Source organism: Fulmarus glacialis, unplaced genomic scaffold, assembly GCF_000690835.1.
Source record: "Fulmarus glacialis isolate BGI_N327 unplaced genomic scaffold, ASM69083v1 scaffold16813, whole genome shotgun sequence".
NCBI lineage: Eukaryota > Metazoa > Chordata > Aves > Procellariiformes > Procellariidae > Fulmarus > Fulmarus glacialis.
In genome coordinates this window covers 10,476-35,443 of record NW_009201316.1, presented here as the reverse complement: position 1 = coordinate 35,443, position 24,968 = coordinate 10,476, and the positions used below count along the sequence as shown (strand labels likewise).

At 35.6% G+C, this 24,968-nt stretch overlaps 1 protein-coding gene across 1 annotated transcript in view; it reads left to right on the top strand.

Annotated features, from left to right (window-relative positions):
* KNDC1 (kinase non-catalytic C-lobe domain (KIND) containing 1) overlaps positions 1–19,732 on the top strand; it is a gene marked incomplete at its 5' end in the record, with an annotated part of 61,603 nt that extends 41,871 nt beyond the window's left edge. The window contains 15 exons of the mRNA XM_009573910.1: positions 1,017–1,099; positions 3,089–3,492; positions 10,169–10,262; positions 10,375–10,472; positions 10,767–10,978; positions 13,244–13,357; positions 13,771–13,918; positions 14,172–14,351; positions 15,477–15,692; positions 16,008–16,090; positions 17,346–17,496; positions 17,940–18,062; positions 18,165–18,224; positions 18,869–19,026; positions 19,304–19,732. Of these exons, the coding sequence (XP_009572205.1) occupies positions 1,017–1,099; positions 3,089–3,492; positions 10,169–10,262; positions 10,375–10,472; positions 10,767–10,978; positions 13,244–13,357; positions 13,771–13,918; positions 14,172–14,351; positions 15,477–15,692; positions 16,008–16,090; positions 17,346–17,496; positions 17,940–18,062; positions 18,165–18,224; positions 18,869–19,026; positions 19,304–19,535 (2,356 nt within the window). The remainder of the gene's footprint in view (positions 1–1,016; positions 1,100–3,088; positions 3,493–10,168; positions 10,263–10,374; positions 10,473–10,766; positions 10,979–13,243; positions 13,358–13,770; positions 13,919–14,171; positions 14,352–15,476; positions 15,693–16,007; positions 16,091–17,345; positions 17,497–17,939; positions 18,063–18,164; positions 18,225–18,868; positions 19,027–19,303) is intronic.
* Positions 19,733–24,968: the final 5,236 nt, after the last annotated feature.

The following is a 24,968-nucleotide window of genomic DNA, read 5'->3' as shown; positions in this document are numbered from 1 at the left end:
TAAATAGCATTTGTGTTTTATTGCAGCCTCCAAATGCAATGTACTTATAAAAATTTCTTACTGAAAGCTATTGTAAACAGTAATCAATTTATATGTGGAAGTTGTGTGTGTTTTCTTTGTCTGTCGTGGTCTGGAACTACAAATTGGAAGCTTTGACAAAGAAGCTTGGTAGATACGATCTAGAAAAACTTCAGTATTAAAAGATGTATTATCCCTACAGCAAGTTTCAGAGAGAATAGACTACGACCTCCAGATATCAGACCCTGACATGCTGGCCTATTTCCCATTTGGGTTGGGATTTTTAAGGAGCCATTGAAAACTGGTTGGAGGTTAGGCTTTTAATTCCCCAGAGTTGAATGTTATGGTACAAGAAACTTGAGCTGTTGCAGCTGAATTGCTGAGATATATGAAGAGGTCATCCTCTATACGAACTTTTGTTACAAACCAAAGCTTTTGAAAGCAGGAGTGAAAAGGAAATAATCGTTTATTATCCAGTATAAAAATACAGGTCTAGCTTTTAGAGCACAAGCAAGAACTGCCTCAGAATCTCTCTGAGACACTGCTTGCTTAACATTCTTTAGACAAAGAATATAGCAGGTTTCAATTGTTACCTTCTTTGACTTAAAATTATGATTATTCTTATTAGGGATGACTTAGAGTCAGACTGTTTTTCAGAGGTTGAATCCTGAGTGAAAAACCCATTACAGTAATTTGCAATCTAAGTTATGCCTGCAGTTATGCCTTCTGTTTGTATGTGTTCTGATACTTTTGTTGGAATTTTGCCAAATACTGTAAAGGAAAATCTCTGTCTCTTACTCAGTGTTCTTTAATGTCCATTTGAACATTTTTTTCATGTAAAATAACAACTGAAGCTGAACATGCAAACTTCAGGAGGTAGATAAATGCTATGAAACCCTTTGCATACATGGTAGAGTCATTTGTAAGATCTCATTTTACTGATATAAATATAAAAGCATATGAAACATTAATTTTTCCTAATCTTCTTGTATTTTCAGCATAACTGAGGCACATGATTCAAAGTGTGGCATGGTATTCCAAGATCTGAAGAAATCTGATAGCTTTTTGGCAAGCAGTGAGGGTGAGAAGGGACTTTCTAGATCTTTGTGTGTGCTAGGAATCTATCAATGACACAAGTTTTGAGACATTAGCACTTTGAGTGTGTCTTCAGGAAAACACCCACCTTAGCACTTACGAACATTATCAGTGAATCTGAACATTATCAATGCCTTGGGGACCTGTTGTCTTTTATATGAAGCTTACATATGACCGAATGTCATTGAGGGGGATGCCTATTTCATTTACTTTTACTTAGTTTTATTTTCACAGCTGTGTCTGTTGAAAAACTCCCAAAATCCTAACTGCTACATGTGGTTTTCTTATGTTCATCCAGTAGATGTTCTGGTGGCATGCTTTAAAGTAGGGAGAGGGAAGGGGGACAGTCATACTGAGTCAGCTCCATGCAACATAGGCAGAGAGGAGAGCTTAGAAAATGCTTATGACTCCTTAGGTGTTACTGAAGAAATTGAGGATTGATTGAAGGATGACTGTGCAACAGACCTGGTCCTTCTTTGTTCACTTATCAGAATTAAAACAAAATTAGGCAGTAAAATAAATAAAATGTATTAAAATAAAAAATGGTGTTGACAATAAAATTATTTATATATTCTGGAGAAGAGAATTGTAGAGAAATCTAGAAACTGAATTGCTTTTGGATTTAAATGGGCATTTTTAACTATTCATCAAGAGAGTTTTCACAAACAGGTAAAAAAGAATAGTCTTTACCTCTCTCCTACAAATTCCTCCACTTCCCTATTCTATCCACTGAAGTGCCTTTTTAAAGATATATAGCAAAATGAACAGTGGGTCAAATGATTTGTTAATCAAGATAGTTTTGCCTTTTGATCACAAACTTGGGTACAGGACAGTACATTTCAGGGCAGTCATTGAGGTTATATTGGTGGATTGTTTATTTGTACTTCTTCAGTGGGGGTTTTGCATTTTTCCTGGCATACTTTGTGATTGAAGGTTTACAAAATATTTCATCTTTCAGTAACTGAACTCAAAACTGAGCTGGGACTGTAAATCCCATTATTATAACAAAACCATTACCCATTCTAGGCTTGGTGTATTCATGGACAGGTTGTATTTGGTTGCTGTTGTATCAATATTTCATTTTTTTTTCAAGATAATTCAGCCAAGTTTCAGCATTTAAACTTGGTTACTTCTCTGGTTTTAACAAAGTTAAACCGTGTGTTCTTTACAGAACAGCTTATACCCCTACATTGTTAATTTTTATGGCAAAACATAAATTTGTAAGTTTGCACTTGACTGCTGTCATTCTATGTTACAATTTTCCTTTTTGGCTCAGAATGATTGCAAATGTAGAGCCAGACTTTCCCGTGGGGTGTGTGATTTCTTTGCACCAGTAATTTAGGTCCGTTTGACTCCACAGTGGCATATCTAAGTCCTGGAGGGCTGCTCAAGTGAAAAGGGAGATTTCTGGCAGGCGTAAAAGCTCCTGTCAACATCATACCAACCTTTGACTGTCACCTCAGTCCCTCAAGGTTGGTAGTAGCCATTACAACTGCAAAGGAGTCCCATCATAGCTCAAGGGACTGAGTCCTGTAGGAGTAGAAAGTTTAACATCTGGGTCCCCTTTGGGGCCCTCTATGTATCGAATAAAAGCTTCAAGACTTATGGATGGAAAAAATCTCAAGAGCTAAGCTTTTTACTAATGTGTGCAGAGGTCTGACATATTTAACTTTTGTTTTAAAGCTTCTGTACTATGCTTTGTTTAAATGCTTTGTATATGCACAGAACATATTTTGTAATTTTCAGAAATGTATTGACCAAAGCTTAAGAGTTCTGAAATGTCTTTAACCTTTATCATTTTACAATGTGTAGTTGAGAAAACGAAAGCACAGAGCCAAAATAAGCATCTAACACTACTGTTAGAGGGCATAGGTAGTCTCATAACTGTATTTTGTATGTGTAGTGTTTAAGTTCAACAAAGCATGCATCACAGCACATGACCATTATTTCTTTCCCCCCCATACACCCTCTTTAGGAGAAGGAGAAGCAACCTTTGATGTGAAGGCTGAGCCTATGATAAATACATCATTAGCTCAAATGGATTTTGATGAGTCACCTTCGGATAATTTCAAAAAAGAATTGAGGCTGCAGAATGCTATCCCTACAGAAAAAAAGGGGCAATGTTTACAAAGCAATGGCTGTTATATTGGTCCAGGCTTTACAGAAGAAAATATAGAGCCAGAGGAAGAGACCATAATAAAGATAGCTGGAAACAGCTACCTTGTGTCTCCCAATCTACCTGACTTTCATAGCTGTAGTCCTGGTTGGAGCAGTGCATTTTATGGAGCTGAATGTTTTGATTCAGAAGTGCATAATTACATGAAAAACCTTGGAAAGCGTAATTCAAGTGAGTCACAAAATATAGATGCTAAAAAAGTGGTGAGTATATTGATTTAAAATCATTAAGATACCTCTTTACTTGCTAGTTAAAAGTATGATATTTATTGTGTTATAGTGAGTTGAAACCCCCTTTCTTCTTTTAAATACTGACTCTTAAGTGTTTTAAAATCCTCAAAATTTGTGATGTCTTATCAATAAAGCAGGGTAAAGGGTAGTATGCCAAAATAAAGAGCACTGACACGAAATTGATAATCACTGACCTACAACCCATCATCTCTTCCTGAAGTTGATCAGAAAACTACCGTCTGCCATATGCACCAGCCCCATGGTGGTAATATAGAAAAGAGCTAAGAATGGCTATGGCTGGTGTGTATCACAAGCTCTCAAGAGGTCCTCCTTGTCATGTGCTCTAAGCCCTTTTCCTTGGTCATGGTGAATTCCCTAGCAGCTTCTCACTGTTTGCCAGCAGAATGGCAGTTATTTGCTCACATCTTCTCTTGGAGACAGCTAATCATCATGATGAATGCAGCCTTGTGCCTTTTAAGCAGCTTGGGGGGGCATGGGGGAGCATGGGTACGGAGGTGGGTTGTTTTAGATTAGCAAGGTCTTCCATTCCCTGAAGGATCATATTGATCACATTTACTTAATTTTTACATTTGCGTATCTATCTATAACAAGCTTCAGTTTGTAAATATTTTTGTAGATAATTTCAAGTCCAAAGCCACAGAGTAAGGATAATACATGAAACTGTAGAAATCAATATAGTTGGAGCTGGTTCATGAGAAGGAAAAGGAAAAATTTAAGTAAATGAGTTATTAACACTGGAAGACCTGTTAGTATAGGGATACCTGGAATCTTTTTGTGTCCCTGAGAATGGTTAGTTGTCTCGTCTGTGTATCCTTATTGTTTCTGCCAGATATATGTTTAATAAAGATGAAGCAGGAGTTGCACTGCTCTTGTGGATTTCCTTACTATGGGCAGTTAGTTGAATTTGTTGCTTTATTTTTTAAGTGAGCTTGACAAACAGCTGAAAACATGTTCTAGACTTCTTTGTTTCCAGATAGCCAGTTTAAATCCTAATGGAGGTATTTACAATCATTTTTTGAAGCACTGTGACCTCACTTCAGTTTCCGGTAAAAATACATAACTATTTTTCTGTCATTAGGCAAGTTAAAGCCTGAACCACTGAGGATGTTCTACTTTTTTTTTTTGCTCCTTAATGTTCAGGTGTAAGTCTATAGGAGAAAATAGCATGAGAAACTTGGCCTACTATTGGTTTGTATAAAAATAAATAAATAAAAATTTAAAACAAAAGGTTTTCAGGACTGTCACTCTCAAAAATTTCCATCTACTCAAAAATTCCTATTTCTAATCCTATAGGACTGTTTAATCCTGTGTAAGCATGCCAGCTAGAGAAAAACAGGCTTGCATAAGCTCCCTTACTTGAAGGACTAATTCGTGACTGAAGAACGAGTAAGGAGTTTTCATAAGCATCTAAATAGATTTTTTCCTGTTTCAACAGGAAGTCTGTTTTACTTTGAGATTTTACAGACTACTCAGCAATTTAGTTTGATTCAAAAGGATGAATTAACTTCTGAGTTCTTGGCAATTTTTTTCCCTATTTAACAGCATACAACAAAAATGAAACAAGATTTATGGTGCTTACAGTCTGCTTTGGAATTTGCTTATGAAATTAATGCGTACTATTATACATTGCTACTATACGCATTAATACATAAGAACTTGGTGAACCCTATAATCATACAAGAGTCTGGGGGAAAATAGTCATGAGGTATCTCTGTAGACAGTTGTATTGTGTTCATGCCCAGTACATTCCACTGGAGGAAGTTTACTATTGATACAAAGTGCAATTCATTCAGTTTAGCAATTCGTAAACAATTCATTTAGAGAGCAAGAGAACGCACATTCCAATAGCTGAGGAAACTGCATACTACTCTGAGGATAAGTGAACTAATCTTCCTTATGTTATCTAAAATTAGTGTGAAATCTTAATAGCTGGACAAGAATTAGACTCTAATCTTATTCTGTCTCAGTAATGCAGAAATAATGTATGTGATCTGGACTGCATATGAGGCCAGGTGGACAAACAAGAATAAAATAATTATTTGTAGACAATAGGAGCTTGGTATCTTATATAAATAGTCTTCCTAATTTGTGAGATGCCTTTGTGTCCAAGTTACAAGGAATACAATTATAAACTGTCATCTTCAATTATGAAGTCAAATTCATTTTATATTCCACCATTTTCTTCAGAGAAGAAGGTTAACAGAAGATTAAATACTCTTGTGCGGCATAGAAATGTTTTGAATGCATTGCAAAAGTTAATTTTCACAAAAAAGCATGTATGTGCAGATACGTATATTCTCTGTTATACTGTTTATATAAAAAAGTCTTGGCATACTAGAATATTCAGGTATATAATCTTAAAAATATTTTAAATAATATTGTATTAAATGTTCTTTCATATTTTTTTAATTAAAAATGCTTTTAAAGAGACTTGTTAGTACAAATTCAACACCGACTAGTTTAAAATATCGGTTACTTTTTGGTCTCGTGACTATTTTTATTTCTTTCACTACCATAGCATCAACAACTTTAATCTTTCTGCTGGTGTTACTACAACACTGACTTTCTGTGAAACCCAGCTTCTTCCAAATGTGTTTAAAAACTTACAGAATCATAATGATCCGACTGCAGCAATCTTGAACATCTAACCTGAGCAAAGAAAACCTTCCTAAAATCCTGCTGTTTTTCCAAACTCCATCAGTCATGACAATTTCTGAAATAAACTATTAGCAATATTGTTGAAACAAGATGAACTGTTACAAGTTTTAACTGGTCAGTATATATAAGAAAGATAGGGAAAAAATATGAAACTGAAATTTATTTTTCTGCTATTGCAGCAGTCAGGAGACGATGATTCTTAGTTGTAAGACAATGAGTTATCAACACGTAGGTGATAAGCAGCTCTACCCCACTTCTTTCTGCTGTCTCTACTGTCTGATTCATCAAACCAAACACTACAAATCAACTGTGAAAACGTATAGCATGATTTTAATCTCCATACCAGCAGCTGACAAAGACCAGTTCATACCTCATTTTGAACAATATGGATGTTGCTGGTACCATCGATAGGGGTAGGATTTAACATTTGTAAGTCCTTGTGTATTGTACTTGGAGGTAGCCAACAGCTGTACTTGTACAGCAAAGTGCTTTCAGCGAGTTTTTTGTGATAATATGAACACTTATACATGTTATACTTGGATTACATTTATTTAGAAAATAAATGTGGTCATTAATCCTTGGCATTTATGAAGTGTTAACACTGTTAATGTGTAAACAACGAATAAGAGCTGTGCAGATTCCAAGGGAATGATGCACTGTCTGAACCAAAAAATACTGGGAAAATAAAATAGACTCAATGTGAAAATGAACATGAGTTTTCTGCCAAAGTAGAAACTCAAAAAAGTTAATTTTTCTAGTTGCCAACTTCTCACTGTAAAATCTAGTAGAGAAAATGTGTGTCCCATAACCAGTCCAGGAGGACTACAAAGTCCAAAGGAAGGCTTGTAAGTGGCTGTTTCAAGCAGGAAGGTGGTTTGAGTTGCTGGAGGGAAGTTCTGCCTCTCTTGCAAGGTAGAGCTGTTTGTCTCCACCCTATCCTTCCTTGTTTAAATCATCTGTTAACCAGTTTTATTTCAGAAACCAGTTCCTTGATTAGCTGTAGTCTAGTTTTCATTGTCTGGCAAGGATTTTATCAACGTACTTTTTGCCCCAGGTCTCTGACAGATTTTTAAAAAGTCAGTAATAAAGTTGAGCTGATTCTACAGCTTTGTGGTAAAGTGTGCTAAAGCAGTGATTAGGAGTTGCTATTTCAAAGAGTGAATGTTTAAAGATAGTTAGACATTTGACCTTGACTACATTTGTCCTGAATTAGTGGCACGACCCTTTCATAGGGATAGGTCTGCTTGCTCAGTTCAGGTCTAGTCTGCAACTGGAACCGAGTACTGAATAAGAGTCTAACCACACAACAAATTACAGTTTTGGAGACATATACATCTCATTAATACACTTATCTCTCCCATGAAAATATTCATATGATTCAAGTGTTTCTTTATTCACCTTCTAAAGCTAAATGCAATTGAATTTATTTAGTTTTTTTAATTTTGTATACCTGTAAGTAGGTTTGAGAACATGCAGGTTCTGAGAAACTCTTGAGTGCCAGAACGTGTAATTATATTTATGACAGAACTAAATATTCTGCCATAAAAATAATTAACTTCTGTATTTTTCTGCTGGAACCTGTTGGGTATTGTCTGCACCTTAGATAGGTTGTGATTTAATAAGATGCAAAAAGTAAAACATTTTTTATATGATTAACAATATTAACAATAGGATTAATCAAGCTATTATGATTTTTAAAAAATGGTAATATGTACTTTTATGTTTGGAAGGAATATGATAAAAAAAAAATTTATGGATCAAGGTGACACTTTCAAATGTCATAAAAATAATTAATGCTTTACTGTGTAAGTGCTTATCATATAGTTCATTGCGGTTCTTAAGGTTAGCAAAGGTTAATCTACACTTAGAAAAGTTAGTCCTTAGGCAAGCAAGTATATGTCCCCTGCCTCATATCACCTCTAGTCCAGGAGCTGCTGATTTTGTAACCTCATACAGAGCGCATCCAGGCAAACCAAACCACGTCCTTGCAGCAGAGCAAGAAGGGAAGGCAGCTGCCAGGGCTGCCATTTCTCCGGGGCGATGTCTAAGTCTGCCCTCACAATGAGAAGAGCTTTTTTTCTGTAGTCTGATAAGCTGGCTTCGGTTCTCTTCCAGCCCCAAGCCTTCACCCTCAGCCTTTGCCCTTTTGCTCTTTGCCCACACTAGGTTTCAGTTATCCCCCAGATCTCATAAGCTACTTGTAAGAGCCTCCACCAAACTTCAGTGCACCCAAGCTGTGACTAGGAGGTTTCTAGCGCAAGTTTTGCATATTCTGGCCAGAGTTTTCCCTTTCCCATTCCTTTTCTCTTTTCCTTTCCCTTCTGCCAATATTCAGCATCCTTTGTTGGAGCCACCTTTCAGCATGTAAAAAACTTACACTTCAAGGGCAGATTGGAATTTGCAATTTTTCCAAGTAAACAAAGTCACTCTATCATTACTTTGTTCCCTAGACTAAGGGATGTTCTATAGAAAAGTGTCCTGACAAATTAAATGTACTTCAGAGGGAGCAGAACAATTCAATGTATAGCTTCATCAAAAATGTTTATATTCTAAACCTACCTAAAATGGAAGATATTGTGGAATAGACTGGGAATTTGCTACTGACTTCATTGTTACTCACCTGAAGTTATTTAAGGGACAAACCACTTCTGTCTATCAGGTTCCAAATCTTTCCGATTCCCTTTCTGTGTTCATAGTCTCTTAATCAACTTGGTTTCACTTTAATAGATGAAGCAAACCTTTAAGTAAAAGCAAGCAGTTTCCAATTCAGAATCTGGATAATAGCTTTTCTGTGCTTTCGCTGTTCTCTATGTGGTGCCTGTGTGGTGATAAGTCTTTTAAAAATCCACAGGGCTTTTGTGACTCTTGCTGCTAATGAACTATGTTTTGAGCTTTTCTGAAAAACAGTGACAGGTTTTTCTCAAACTCAAATTAATTTCTAGTAAGTCTATCCCATTAAAGCTAACCTATTTACCAATCTGTTGTTTGATATGTTAGCTCTGAGCTATGTGTTTCCTGATCACTCTGCTTGTGGGAGTCCTGTCTCCTGCATTCAGTGAACTTACTCCATTTAAAATGCTGTTTCATGTAACTGGGTCACTGGTAGTTAGCTTAGGACCCAAGTGCAAAAGCCACCACTTTTATAAAACACAGCATACATCATGTTTATTGTTTCATAATAAATCAGAAGCTGAACCCAAAGTGGATGGCCCATTTTCATTGGTTGGTAAAATAATGAAACCTTTGATATGCAAACAAATATAAATGTTTACATTAAATTTGATATTATTGTGAGAAGCCCGATATACTTTCATTTCTATCCATTGTTATATAATTCTAAAGAAATTTAGTTTATTTTTTCAATTATGTAAAATGCGTAAGTATAAAATATGTAAGCTGAACTTCAAAATTGATATGTCCTTTATTTATAGAGCAGCCCTCCTGTCTGCCTTCTGACCTGGTTGTATAATTTAATGTAATTATACTTGTTTGGAAACCATTGCTTTCAGTCAAACATTCATTTCTTGCTGCAAATATAGGTGAGCTGTTTAACAGAGCATTTCTGGGGTCTGCACTGATTTCAGAACCCTTCACTTTTAATTCTGGATGACTTCTGAGTGTAACTTTTAAAAATGCTCTTGCAAACAACCAGATAAGTACAATTATAACTAAAGGCATATTTATATAAATGGATTCAGACAAATTTCAATGCAGTCTCATCGTACACAAACCAGCCCCAGTTCTTAAGCTGTAGAACCGTGGCGTAACAAATGCTTTTCTGGGGACAGGTGATGCCTGCTGTAACTTGCCTGTAAGCACAGGTGTGAAAGGTAGTTTTTCCTGGTTAATGTATTCTTGTATGTTTAGATGTTCCTTTTTTCATACAAAATAATTCTCTTCTGAAACTTTAGTTTCCTACTAGAACCTTGCATTTACCATTCTGATCAGAATCCTTTTTCTGTTTAAATAGGAACTAGAACAATTGCTAATGATGGAGACAAAAAATTACAGAAAGACCATAACGTTTTACCAGAAACTATTGCAGAAAGAAAGAAGAAGCAAAGGTAAGATTACAGCAACTTGCCAGTAATGAAAGGGGTGCGTAGTACTTGTAAGGATTTTTTTCTGTAAATCAGAATCACTGATGTTCTTATGCTATGTGTTTTAAATCTAAAGATCATGAAACTAAATCTATGTTGCCCAAATTGAGAGGACAGCTACAGGAGATGAAATCAAAAGTGCAGTTTCTTGAACTGGTGAAGAAATACGTGCAGGCAAGTCAGACTTTATTTTGCTTGTGTTTCATTTGTCATTTCATTACTGCATCAGTGTAGTTGGCTGCTCAAGTCAGTATATGAAACGTGAAATGAAAGTGCCAAATTAAGTAGGATCTAAAAAAAATCATTATAATAAAGGTAATTGATATTAGTATTGTTTAAAAAGGAAAAAAAACAATTGTGTGAAAAGCGATTTGGCTTTAAGTTGAGTTGACTGCATCTTGTGGATTTTGGATTTCCCTCTTTATTTTCCTACATTTTATTTTTTCATGGCTTTGCATCTTTGAGCAGATCATGTATGCAGAGCAGTGGGGTGTGGAATCCTGTGTGCTGCCTACAGTCATTCACAACAGGAGAACTGACACTGTGGATGTCGCACCTACGGATGAGTCGTCATTGCTTCTTTACTATAACACAGAGAAACACCAATGTAATAATCAAAATGCAATAAGAGTTCTGCAGGCTGGTACACCACTTGGTTTAATGGCTTGTTTATATTCTAGGTATAGTATATTTTGCACATCCTTAATTGGGAGTGGGTTGAGGCATAGTTGTTAATTCAGGAAAAAATAGTCTCCGTGATAAATCCTAGTTACTCGACATTGCATAAATTCTCCTCTCTTGTATCAAGTTTAATGTTATTTCTATGAAGACTTATTTACAGAAATGGGCATGGAAATGGCAAAAGACAGTCTGATAAGTAATAAGCAAACTGCTAAGTTTGGATTTGATTAAAACTCAAAGCATTTAATACTGAATCAAAAACTAGTAACTTTAAACTTTTTTATCCTTTACTTATTTGAGGTTTTGCTCTGATAGTTGCCATGGAATCAAGGCTTTATGTTACTGCCAGCAGTATAACAATTCTTCAGAACATATAATTTGATAATTCTTATTAGTAGGGTCTGGATGTGAAAATATATAGGTTATGTTTTACGTATCATTGCCCCAGTCCTTGGGACTGATCAAGATGCAGGCTTATCTCAGGGCTTAAATGGGGACAAAGATGTCCTTTAACCTTCAACTAGGATGAGGGCAGTGTTGTTTTAAGGTACCTGAGCCATAATAGTATGAAGGATGGAAACTGCCTGAGAGACTCCATCAGACTTGTGCCACTGTAGAAGGAGCAACTTTCTCCCAGCTACTTCATAAAATCATAGAATCATTAAGGTTGGAAAAGACCACTAAGATCATCGAGTCCAACCGTCAACCCAACACTACCATGCCCACTAAACCATGTCCCTAAGCACCTCATCTACACATCTTTTAAATACTTCCAGGGATAGTGACTCAACCACTTCCCTGGGCAGCCTGTTCCAAGGCTTGACCACTCTTTCAGTAAAGAAATTTCTCCTAATGTCCAATGTAAACCTCCCTTGGTGCAACTTGAGGCCATTTCCTCTCATCCTATCACAAGTTACTTGGGAGAAGAGACCAACACCCACCTCGCTACAACCTCCTTTCAGGTAGTTGTAGAGCACAATAAGGTCTCCCCTCAGCCTCCTCTTCTCCAGGTTAAGCAGTCCAGTTCCCTTAGCCGCTCCTCATAAGACTTGTTCTCCAGACCCTTCACCAGCTTCTTTGCCCTTCTCTGGACACACTCCAGCACCTCAATGTCCTTCTTGTAGTGAGGGGCCCAAAACTGAACACAGTATTTGAGGTGCGGCTTCACCAGTGCTGAGTACAGGGGCACGATCACCGTCCTAATCCTGCTGGTCACACTATTTCTGATACAGGCCAGGATGCCGTTGGCCTTCTTGGCCACCTGGGCACACTGCCAGCTCATGTTCAGCCAGCTGTCAACCAGCACCCCCAGGTCTTTTTCTACTGGGCAGCTTTCCAGCCACTCTTCCCTAAACCCATAGCGTTGCATGGGGTTGTTGTGACCGAAGTGCAGGACCCGGCACTTGGCCTTGTAAAACCTCATACAATTGGCCTTGGCCCATTGATTCAGCCTGTCCAGGTCCCTCTGCAGAGCCTTCCTACCCTCGAGCAGATCAACACTCCGGCCCAATTTGGTGTCATCTGCAAACTTACTGAGGGAAACTTACTTTTCCCAGTTCATCCTGAATCTGAGACCCAGTTACTTATCCTGAGTGCTGCTTTTCCTGGTAGTTAATATTTTGCACAAAGTGAACAAATTATTTTGAAATTAGAGCTTCCATATTCATCAAACCCAAACTTTCATGATTAGCCATAAGCCATCAGGAAGACATGACAATTAACCTGTGTTTTGACCTTGAGAGTGTGTCTGTGTATAGATGAAAAATTAAAACACACTCATTTTTAATGTGTGTGTAGTAAGTATATTCTGTTGTTAAAGCAACTACAGCTCTAGTTAGAGCTACAGGAAATATTTTCTTGCTTAAAGTTTCTACTTTTTATGCTGTTATTATAATAAAAATCTTTCAAAACAACATCAAGTGAGATGACAGAAAAAAGAAAATTAAATATGAAAATGAAATATGTTCTTCCATACTATTTAGAATGTAACTTTTGATAATAATAGAAATGTCAAAGTGATTCTTCACAAAATTGCAAGTAGAGAAACTTTTTTTAAAAGAAATTATGCTTTCAGTGTTGGAAATCACAATATTTGATGTGTAAAAATAAAATAAAAAGGAATCAAGGTTTTATGTCAAGCTTGAGAGTTTAAAATCCCTACTAATTCCTGTTATTTTGAGGATTTTTTTTTTTGCTGTTGCTGTACTCTAATGCGAGAAGAAATTGTGTTCTTGCTTGTCTGAAGTTTTTCTTGTGCTTCACAGAAATGCATTTTTAGAAGGTTATGTACAGCAGTTTCTCTACACATTTCGCTATTTCTGCACACAAGAAGAATTTTTGCAGTTTCTTCTTGATAGAATCAGCAGCACTTTATCCAGGTACAGTAATTTCCTGTGAAAAATATTATCAAAGCACAATTGACTTTTTCCCCCAATGGCAAATAGCTGTTTCTGAATACAACTACTTAATTAAATTGAATTTTGATGTTTGTTTTTGTAAGACTCTCTTGACAAGTGAGAGTGAAACTAGAGCAAGTGGTATATTTGACAATGTGCTTACTTCTTTTTTCTTCTGAATCTGAGTCTTACTTTTGCCAGTTGTTCAGTGATGGGTTGTAAGTACAACCACAGCTTTGTTGCCATAGAGCCATGGATTCTAGAGACAAGAAACATAAGAATTTAAGATAGTACAATCAATACCAAATAATACTTGTGGTTTTTTTCAACACTTACTTTTAAATTGGAATTGGATATCAATTTTGGTGAAATAAGTGCCTTTTTCTTCTCACCAGTGCAAGCCTGGATCCTTCCACATCACTTACCAAAATATGTAACCGCAGTTTCTACATCCTGCAGGCTTGGATTGAAGACTGCTACAGTGTAGACTTTGCAACAAATACTGATCTTCTGTGTACCCTAAAAGAATTTATTTCTTCCAAGGTAAGTCATAATTTCAGTAGAAGCTTTAAGGGAAAAAAAAAATCAATTTAAGTCAGTTATGGTATATGTAAGATTGTTATTACAAAAAACTGTCCTAATTACAATTAAAATAAAGTAAAAGAAAAATAATGCTATCTTTGACAGCTATGTTCAATATGTCTGGTTTTGGACAGACATGAATCTTACAAATATATTGTGTCTTGCTTATGGGAAATTTAGTTCAATATTCTGTTAACCTGTTTTGCATTTACAGGTTGCTCCATTAAATGGCTATGGTGAGCGCTTGTTGTCATTGCTTGAGGATGCTTCTGCCAGGAAAAGTGGCAGTGCTCATCAGTGCTCCAGCACGGACCAATGTGAAGAGGAGGGCGAGGAGGATAGAAAAACATTACATTCTCTATGTAAAAAGCTCTCAGAAGATGTTTCCAGAAAGGCACGTGTTTTCTTCAGACTGCAGTATATGGAGCACATTTCATCTATTATTTTCTGACAAAAACTAGAGTATCCATCTTAGCATTTAGACCGTGATTTAGTAAAATTTATGTACCTGCATTTTAAATTTTCTTTTGAAAGTATCTAAGGCCTAAACAATTCTATAACTGTGGAAGTCATCTTAAGCCTTAAATGCATCCGTCAGCTGTTTCAGTAGTAATAGATCAGATAATCAAAATTTTCAGAAGAGTTGAACTCTTCATCCTTAATACTAGCATGTGACTCATAGTCACTAGGAAACATCTTCCCCCTTGTCAAATATTACTATTTTTTATTAGACATATATCTTTGTAAGTCTATAAATATAGGCAAACAGTGGGGTGTGAGGAGTTTCCTGCTAGAGCTTCAAAGCTTGTAGCAAAAACTTGTCTGAACTTTTGTCTGTATTTACTGGTTCATATAGTGTGCTAGTGAAAAGTAACCCCAGAAGCTGGAGCATACTGTAGGCTTTTCCTGAAAAAAGATCTCTCTACAGAGCGACCAAAATGGCATGTGGAAGTCAAATGTATAAGTAACGTGCAAGTTGAATTTAGAATCAGCCTCTTGATAAAGGTGCAGAATTCCATGAGGTATACTGGGGATTCAACCAATAAAGGGCAAGCAGAATAGAGAAAACATAGACTTCTTTTATTGTCACTGCATCGTAGTGATACTGGAAGGTGGAAGAAGGGAAAAGAATGGAAAAACAAATATTTCTTTGGAAAGGGCTGTTTGATTCTAAGGGAAAAGAGTACAAGAAATAGTAAGAGATAGTAAGAAGTAAAACATAAAATATAAAACTTCAGAATATAAACTATTTTATGGCAGCAAGCTTGAATACACAGAAGTTTTGATTGTTGATTGAGATCTGGTAACTTCCTGCTCAGACTCATCAACTGTATTATATTAGCTTAAAATAGCAATGTTGAATAAACCAATTAGCATCTGGGCTAACCTTGAATATTAGCTGAAGAGTTTTGCATCCATAAAGGTGTTTCTCTAACAAAATATTCCAGAAAGTTAAATCAAGGGGAGACATAATGTTCGCTTTAGAGAAGTTGTAGCTTTACATATTTTTTTTCTACAGAACTTTAACTGGAAGCTTACCAAAGGCATGGGACCAATTGCACAATATCAGAGAGAGCGACTATACACTATTCCATCAGTTTTGCCAAAGCCATGCTATAACAGTTTTACAGAAGAATTCCCAGCCTCCTTTGCGAAAGCAGATGAAGTGGGACCATATCTCTTAATAGAATACAGTGCGCAACAGCTTTGTTGTCAGCTGACATTACTGCAACAGGTACAAAGGACTAGGTTTACTTGGAAGTACAAATAATATCTCTCTTCTTACTTTATACTCAGCCTCCTTTCTCTACCATTTCCCACCCTGTTTCAAGCTTATTTCATACTATTTCATAAGACTTTGAATTAAAATAACCTGATTTTCTCTTGAAATCTCTATAGTAAAATTTAGAATGGCTAATTCTATTCTTAGGCCGTGATCCCTCTGATAAATTTGCTGAAGGCGCGGAGGGGGAACCTTTGTCATTTTTATCCCTGAGCATTTTAGAACTGCTAGATCTAACAACAGATGTATCTTGCTCTTTTTGCTTAGGAAGTATTTCGTAAATGTCATCCAGTGCACTTTCTAAATTCAAGAGCACTTGGTGTTAAAGACAAATGTGTTGCTGTCCAAAAGTAAGTGGCTTGTTTTAACTGCCCTTCTATTCTGTTGATGCACAATAACTTACTGTGTTATACCTTTAATACTTCCATGAAGAGAGAAACATTCTAAATACTTAATGTCTTTTTGACAGACTGGATAGTCTGTTTACATGAATTTTTGAATTTCAGGAGATTTTATACATGTGTATGTGGTAGAGCACATTTGCAAGGTGATTTCTTTGAAATCTAAAGTGGGTCAGACCAAAATATTTCTGATGACTTGTGGTTGGGGGGGGGTTGCTTCAGAGGTTTTATTTTTGTTGGAAAAAATTGTAATGGTTTTTGAAACAGGCTACTTGGTAACGCCTGTGTATATGTATATAAAATCTCAATGACCGTTACAGAATCACAGAATAGATGAGGTTGGAAAAGACCTCTCAAGACCGTGTAGTCCAACCCCCCTGCCTTGAGCAAGGTCAGCTAGAGCAGGCTGCCCAGGATCATGTGCAGTTGGGTTCTGAATGTGGATGGGGACTCCACAACCTCTCTGTGCAATGTTTATTCTGTACTGTTAGGTAGATGAAGTATCAGTATTCACAAATACGTAAGAATTTTCCTATAGTTATTAGAGTGGTTACCAACTTATTTAAATTACTTGCCCAATGGTAATTAATGTTTTCATCCAGCCACATGGACCTAATTATATTTTATTGTGGTCTACTTCTTACATACTCAGTGGATTCAGCTAGCTTCTAATTAGTACTTGTTAATTGCACTACCTGTAGTAGACTTTTCTGTCTAAGGATAGGGAATGAACACCTGAAGCAGCTCATCCTTTACAGATTGTTAAATGGCAGAGACTAAATCAGCTGGTTTATACTGGTTTGCAGTTCAGGCATGGGAAACGAACTGTGTGGTGCTACTAGGTATCAGGCTCGATTTCTTACATGGCTGCATTTTTTAATGACTTTGGTTTTCTGGCTGTTATTTTGTGTCAGATTGGATGGTTTGTTTTATTCAGTAAGAAGTGGTGAAGGTGTCTTTATGTACAGAATGCATACTGCATATGCCTCTCGTGTAATCACATATAATTATCTTGTAATTATAAGGAAGAAAAAGTAACAATGTACTCACTATGTACTTTGTAAAAGATTTTAAAATCAAGACTGCAAGCGCTGCAAAATTATTTTAAATTGTTAGAAGTTGGCATCTTCACAATCAAGATTTTGTTTGAAAATCCAAAGTCAGCATGAATTATTTTTGCCTTTTTTTTTCATTCTCTCCATAGAGCTGTTTCTACTGAGGCACTTTCACTTAAAGTGTGTAATCTCTTTCTGTCAAAGTGCATACAAGACCAGTACCTTCTACAATTATTAAGAAATGCAGACAGTATCAGCACCTGGGTTGCTGCTGAAATTGTAACATGTCACACGTCTAAGGTTCGTTATTGTTTCATTGTATTATTAATTATGAAATGGTTATTTATTTGTTCTTGTGTATAATTTGCTGTGCAGCAAAGCTGCAAGAAATATTCTGAAATACACCTATGAGTGGGCAGTTAACAATTTGGTTTGTCACAAGGAGGGTCTCGGATGTCTTGGATGTTTCGTAGTAGCAGGTGTCAAAACCTAATAGAATGTAAGAAATGGGTTGCCTGAGGAGAATAGTTGTCAGACTTTAACAAGGACACCTCGATGACGGAAAAACTTTGTGTTGGAGGAAAATATTACTAAAGTCAACAATTTTGATAACAAATTCAAAAAGAAAATGCATCTCTCTTTCGTCCTTCTCATTTAATTTTATTATGTAGATTTACTATATATATTTAGTATATCTTAATTTTTTTTATATATATAGTATATCTTAATTTTTTTTTTTTCAGCTGCAGGTGAGCTTGTTATCAAAATTTCTTCTTATAGCAAAATGCTGCTATGAGCAAAGAAATTTTGCTACTGCAATGCAAATCCTAGCAGGCTTGGAAAATCTTATTGTACGACAGTTACCAGTAAGTTTGGGACTCTGTTCTGTAACTATTTTGCTTAACATAATCTTGTTCCAATATGGACATTAATGTGAAAAACAAAAATATATTTTGTTTTATTGTAAGGCCTGGAAAATTTTACCTGCAAAAGTAGCTGAAATAGTGGAGGAACTCAAGGCTGTTGAGGTATAGTATAAAGTCTTTAATGTAAAAGTACTTCTTTGGGGTTGGATAAGATGCAAGATCTGCTTAAATGGCTGCCTCTGCAGGATGAAAGCCATAATTACTACTTTGTATTATGAGGGAGATTTTAATTTGATTTAAAACTGTTGACTCTTAATCTGAGAGTTTACATTAACTTTCATCTCAGTATTTCTCAAAAATGTATCCTGTGTGACTAAAAAACAAGAAAGAAATTTCAAAGCAAGTTAGGACATTAGATACACTTTTTTCTGATGATTTCTGCAGGAACTTTGTGGCTGTAATCTGTTTTTAAAAATCTTAAATGTTTATTTTACCACAGGCATTCTCTTACTGAGCTATCCAATTTTGAATCATAGAGTCAAGTTCTAAAATGTAATTTTGGCTGTGATTTAGAACAATTAAAAATTATGTATGAAGTATCTTTTGATTAAAGTTACTTTCTTTATTTCTGTACTTTAAAATGTTTGCCACCAGATTAATTCATAGTGTTGTCTTCAAATTCAGTGCCAGAAGTTAAAATTCATGACAAATAAATATGTAGTGCTAAACACATGAAGTGGAGAACTTCTTGTAAAACCTGCCCCAATACTTAACGCGGGATTTATCTGTGTGCATTTTTAAACTAGGTGTTTTTAAAAAGCGACAGCTTGTGCTTGATGGAAGGAGAAAGATTCAAAACACTTCCAACAATTCCATCAGCCCATGTTTTGGCTATGCATGTCCAACAACTTGAAACTGGAGGATTCACAATGACAAATGGAGCTCACAAGTGGACTAAACTTAGGTGATTATTTTAATTATGTATGTGTGTTACCTAACTTTTTAAAGTAGAATATTCGTCTAACGGGGTAATGAGAGCTAATGCAACATTCCACAGTTAGCAGTTTAAATAGTTTCAGTCATTTTGATATCTAACTAAAGGGACGTATACTATAGAAGAGAATGCTCAATGCCTTCGAATTTCCTTTAAAGTGTGGGGGTTTGGTTTTTGGGGTTTTCTACCCGTAGGGGGGTATCAGCAGCAAAACAAACTAATCTTTTTTCCCATATTCTCTTTCAAGAAACATTGCAAAAGTTGTGAGCCAAGTTCATGCATTCCAAGAGAATCCTTATACATATACACCAGATTTCAAGCTGCAGTCTTACCTCAGACAAAGAATAACTCGTTTTAAAGATGCAGACATTTCTGCCTTGGCAGCTGACAACTGTGCCAACTTCCATCAGATACCAGCAGAAAAACATTCTCGAAAAATTCAGGACACACTGCGCAGAATGAAGGCAACATTTCAGTAATTATTTACATTTCATCTGTTCTATTCCAAGTGTAGATTGTAAAACTGGATTAAGTTGACTTCATCTCCTGGACCAATTCCCAAGCAAATACTTAATTGAAGTGACTTAAAGTACTATCCCAAGTTGAAATGATTGTATTTCTTAACATGGAATTATAAAATGCTGACTTAATGAGATTTGAATCCCTGGCAACTGGATGACAGATCAAAAGAATAAAAATAAAGATAAAAGTAAAGAGAGAGCATAGATGAAAAGGATGGTTAATTTTGTCACTGTTCTTTAGCATAAAAAAATAATTAGCCCACAAACAACAAATACTAAAAAATACTGTGGAAAAAAGTTAAAATTACAGCTTCTGTTGCAAAGTTGGCCTAGGAGAGTTCAAAGTATAGTTCATTAAATGTTGAACATATTTTTCTATAAACAGTACACTTGTATCCTGTCACAGTGTGGATATAATTCAGGGACACAGATCCTCTGCTATCCTTTGACTGTTGGTGTGTCTTGCTTTTATGTTGTGTTTTATGTAAACTATAATTGACTTAAATAATTAGCCATCTTTTTCTTCAAGCATACTAAGGAAGGAGAGGAATGCCATGCTGCAACTTTTTTTGTTTTGGTTTTAATGTCATTGAACTAACCTGTTTCCAAATGAAAGTAAGATTTGAATCTAAATATTACCACTTTGTTGCTCTGCTTCTGCCCTTATGGCCTTGTGAAAACGGTAAATGTGATTTTTTTTTTTTTTCTGTATTTGGCACAGAATCACTTTGCCAATTTGTGTATGTATGTATGTGTGCACATTTGATTACGGCTTTTGCTCCTGAGGTTGCTTTTGTAGATTGCAGTGCTCCAGCAGCCTTAAATAGAAGATAACTGTGTGAAATTTGGATCTGCAACTTGTAAAACTTTGGTGCTAACCTATTTATAGAGCTTATACTTACAAGACCTTCTAAATGGCAATGAAATGTGATGCTATTGCTAGAAAGTTTGTTGAGCTACCCAGGTTTATGCAAGGCCAAAATGTTAAGGCTATAAATTAGTTACAAATACAAGTATTTCTTCCGGAGGGAAAAACGGTAGTATTGGAAGAGAAGTGGGGAAGGGCAAGCAACAGCTAAAATGAGCTCTGTCCTGAAAGTGATTTGCTAGAACTGCGTTTAAAAAAAAAGAAAATGTTTTGAGAGTTGTGAAGAGCAGATGTGAACTAACTGTCTTAGCGTGTTTTAGTGATGGAGGACGATAATGATGTAAGAAATGGGAATGTGCACATCTCTAGTATTTTGCAAATTGTACTATTGTATTTGACAAAAATGCATGTGCACATGTTAAATTGTAGATTTTTCAATGTTTAAGAGGAAAGCTTCTCCTTTTCTCTTGTCGATAACAGCAATATATACATCGCAGGCCACCTGCTTCTCATCTTTCTCAGTCAAACACAAGGTATGTCCATACTTTCCATTAAATACCTCCATTACTTTTTCATACTAATATATTAATACCAAACTAACTTTTGTGCTCTTATTGGTTTAAAAACTGGAGAACTCAGTCCTCAACAGGGTTTTCTTGCATTTGTTCTACTTTTAAGATGATTTATTTTATTGTTTACCATATGTAGGTTTAGCATGTCATTAATTGTAGTATTCTGACTTACGCCTAAGGAAGTAAAATGTGTGCTATTTCTCTAAAAATTGCCGAATGTGAAAACATTTAATCTTTACCTCCTGTCTTTATATAATATAGTGATTTAAGAATGTTAATGATAGCCTTATCTTCAGACATACATTTCACATACTTGATCTATATGCATTTATTTTAAAGAATTGTTTTTATTAGTAGTTTTTTGTTTTTTCTCAATTAAAAATAACCATTCACTTAAAGCCACGCCTTGCCTTTGAAAGACAGTAAAATTTAAAGTAGCATAAGCTTTACTAATGTAAAGAAATCCACGAAACTTGCTATAATTACATGATCTTAATAAATTCATTTTATATAGTTGCCAGTCAGACTGTTGAAATTGCTTTTGTGGTTTTACTTATCATTTATATTTTACACTCATGATAATTAGCTCATATGTTTATTACAGTTTTATCAGGATTTAAAGCAACTACTACATCTAGAAAATATTATGTTTATTTTATGACAATAACTGGTGCTATACAAGAATTTTAAAATGATCTTATGTCTTCTGTATTATGCTTCGGTATATCAGACCATATATTGGTATAAATGGATACTATTGAATTATGGTACTATTTTGGGGTGTATTCATCAATCAAATATTTAAGATTTTGTATTTAGACACATCCCACAACAACAAAAAATGTAAATAGCTATTGGAAAAAAAAAATCACTCTTCTACGAGGAAACTGGTTTGCTTTTGTTCATGAACACTGATTTATGCACATCTTATGTGACACAGATTTCAGAATAAAGTTATGTCTAGCATATAATTGTACTGCTTATTTATGACTAACAAGCAGGAAAGATTGGGCTAAAGTTTTCTTTTTGTGGGGAATGTCCTTTTAAAAGAAAACACAGGACAAAACATGTCAAAGAAGCAAGTTCAGTTGTATCTAGTTGGCAAAAAATTATTGGCATCAGTAATTGTATTGCATAAATGAGGGACTATACAGTCTGGCCCCATGTTTCCATTCCAACACCAAATTAGAATGTTTGGAGAAAAATTGAGTTTGTTCTTTAAGCCAGAATTGCCACCAGCTGTCCTAGTTCTTCTTAATTTTTTCCATGCTTCCCTCATCTTGTTTATATGTTGTTTGTTTTTCAAACAGTGACCCACGGAGTTTCTGAAATGAAGTCTGCTCCTTGGGAGCCTTTCCAGTTGCTCTGTGCATTGGTGTGCTTTCTGTGTCCCTTTGCAGGTGTCTGTCCCTAGGATCCCTGGGGTTTTCAGGCCTCCTGCTAGAGAGCTGGGGACTATGGCCTAGTTACACTAGCTGCATTTGAAAGCAGGTTTCCAGCTCCAACACCTCCAGAAGCCTGCCAGGAAATGGGCATGAATTCAGTTGGATCCAATGAACTATTCCATAGAAGCCCAAACCAAGAAGCTGGAAAATATTTCATTAATCAACACTGATTCATGATTCTGACAAATTTCTTTCCTTGGAAACTTTTCAACCTCTTCTAAACTTTGCTTTTTTGGTTTTCTACATTCTTCCTTTATGTATGGGATCAGTTTCATAAGCATTGCCGAGACTCGTAACTTCTTTAAGTACTGTATGTGATTTGCGAAGGATTAGAATTTTAGGAAATCTGTTTCTAAATAACAAATTAATAAATTACAGTTTGAAAGGAGGGAAGCTAACAGTAATTTTTCCATGTTAAACGTATGGTTGATTGTTTCCATCCTTGATATTACAATGAAGGGAACAGTGCAGATAAATTATTTGTCTCCCTCATACTTGCTTAAATACAATCCAAAGCATATCCGCAGTTAAATTACACGTAGTGTTCTGTTTAGAGTTTTTCCTTTTCTTTTTCTCCCCAGAAAATCTTCTTTCTCAAAGCATTTATAAATAATTATTTTAAAATACATGTTGAGCTTTAGAAAAACATTGGAAATTCAAAGCATTGGAAATGCAGGTTTGAACAGTATTTGAAAACTCAGGCCCCATAAATCAAGCTTAATTGAGTGGTCATCTTTGGGATTTCCCTTACTAACAGGTATTCTTCACCTATAAATATTTTTGTCTTCATTGATTTATTAAAAATATGAATATTATTAATGTAAGAAATTTTCAGATAGTCATTTTAACTGCCCCACTACAATTTGCGTTACAAAAGTTTTTTCCCAAGAGAAATTATTTTAATTACCAATATTTATTTTATTATTACCACTAATTATTTTAAGTACCAATAAATGACTAATTTGTGGTAGAAGATTCCATTGAGTTTTTTTATGTGATTTTGTACTCTGATAACTCTCTAAAATACATGTGAGAACTCTCTAAAATACATGTGAGAATGAACAATTCCACCTTCCCAATCTCTATTTAAAAATTCTTGCAGGAAGAAGTTTGAAGGACCTTTTTATGTGGCTATTTATAATCTAGGAATGAGTGACAACAATGCCTGTAGACTAGAAACTTTGATTTGCAGAATCTTCTTCTTTCCCTTTGCAGAGAGAAGCTTTTTAGTTTCTTCTGTTGCAATGTTTGAAGAAGGCTTTTAGCTGTTATGTACTAATTTGCATAATTTTGTTTATTCATTTTTGGTCTAATGTAAATGGTGCTTTTGTAACTTGCCTAAAAGGCAGGCATTGAATATCTGTCTTGTAAATCTGTCCTGTGTCTTAGCTGTAGGATTATTTTATTTCTTGAATCCTTCATTCTAATACTAGAGTTGGTCTTGTCATTCTGATGTTGTCATTATGTAGGTGAAATACATACTGGTTTTAGATACTAAAATAGATACTGTGTTTTAAACTCGTAGAACTCAATTGTCGTAATGAAATTAAGAGCTTAGAGTACTAGACAATTTTAGTTGCCATTATCAAAGAAACATAATTTGGAAAGCTTGGCTAGGCATGGGTGAGCCTGAGCATCAGACTCAGAATTAAAATATCTGCAAATAGATGCTTATTTGTGATCATATCTCATAAAGCTCATAAACAGTAACAGTAGTAAATTATTCACTTAAGTAACAGATATGCAGTAAGTTTTTTTGCAAACAAGCTAGGGAAACAGGTCTAGAAAAAACTGCTAAGTGGCAGATCCACCTTTGTTTGGATAACCACAGAGTGGTTGACAGTGGCTTGTTATGAAAATGCAAGGTTGTATCCAGTAAGGTTCTGAAGAGGTCTGCCTACATTTGGTATTACTTCATGCCTCCATTGACATGCTCTGGGTTTTGAAGGTGACATAAATCTGTGGGGCTCCGCAGGCATGCTGAAGAAGTTATTTGAATTTAAAATTATCTTGACAACTTGGAAAAATGACACACAATAAAATAAGGTATGTTACACAGACACATATGCGAAGTTCCGGGATAATCAGCTGCACAAACGTAGACTAGGATTACTGGTTTTTTTGTGGAAAAGGGAGGATAAAGAATAAAGTCACTTATGCTGGGGAAGCGGTGTCTTGATATCCCCTCAAGGTATCTCCTAATTCTCTATTTCTTGATGCAGGGAACTGAGAGGGCAAAAGGCTTGACAATAAAAGGCCAAAGAAGAACAGATGACTCCCAAGACGAGTATATAGATCCACAGACATTAGCAAAGTAACTTTTCTCCATGAAGGTAAACTGCAGGACAAAGATGGGATACATCTGTTAAAGACCATTGTTGGGAATACAAAATCCCCCAAATTAGTTTATTTAAATAAAAGATAATTGACCAAAAGGCTGAAACCTAGAGAAAGATGTGGGGAACTGCAATAGGTCACCAAACACATAAGGTGAGATAGCTGACAA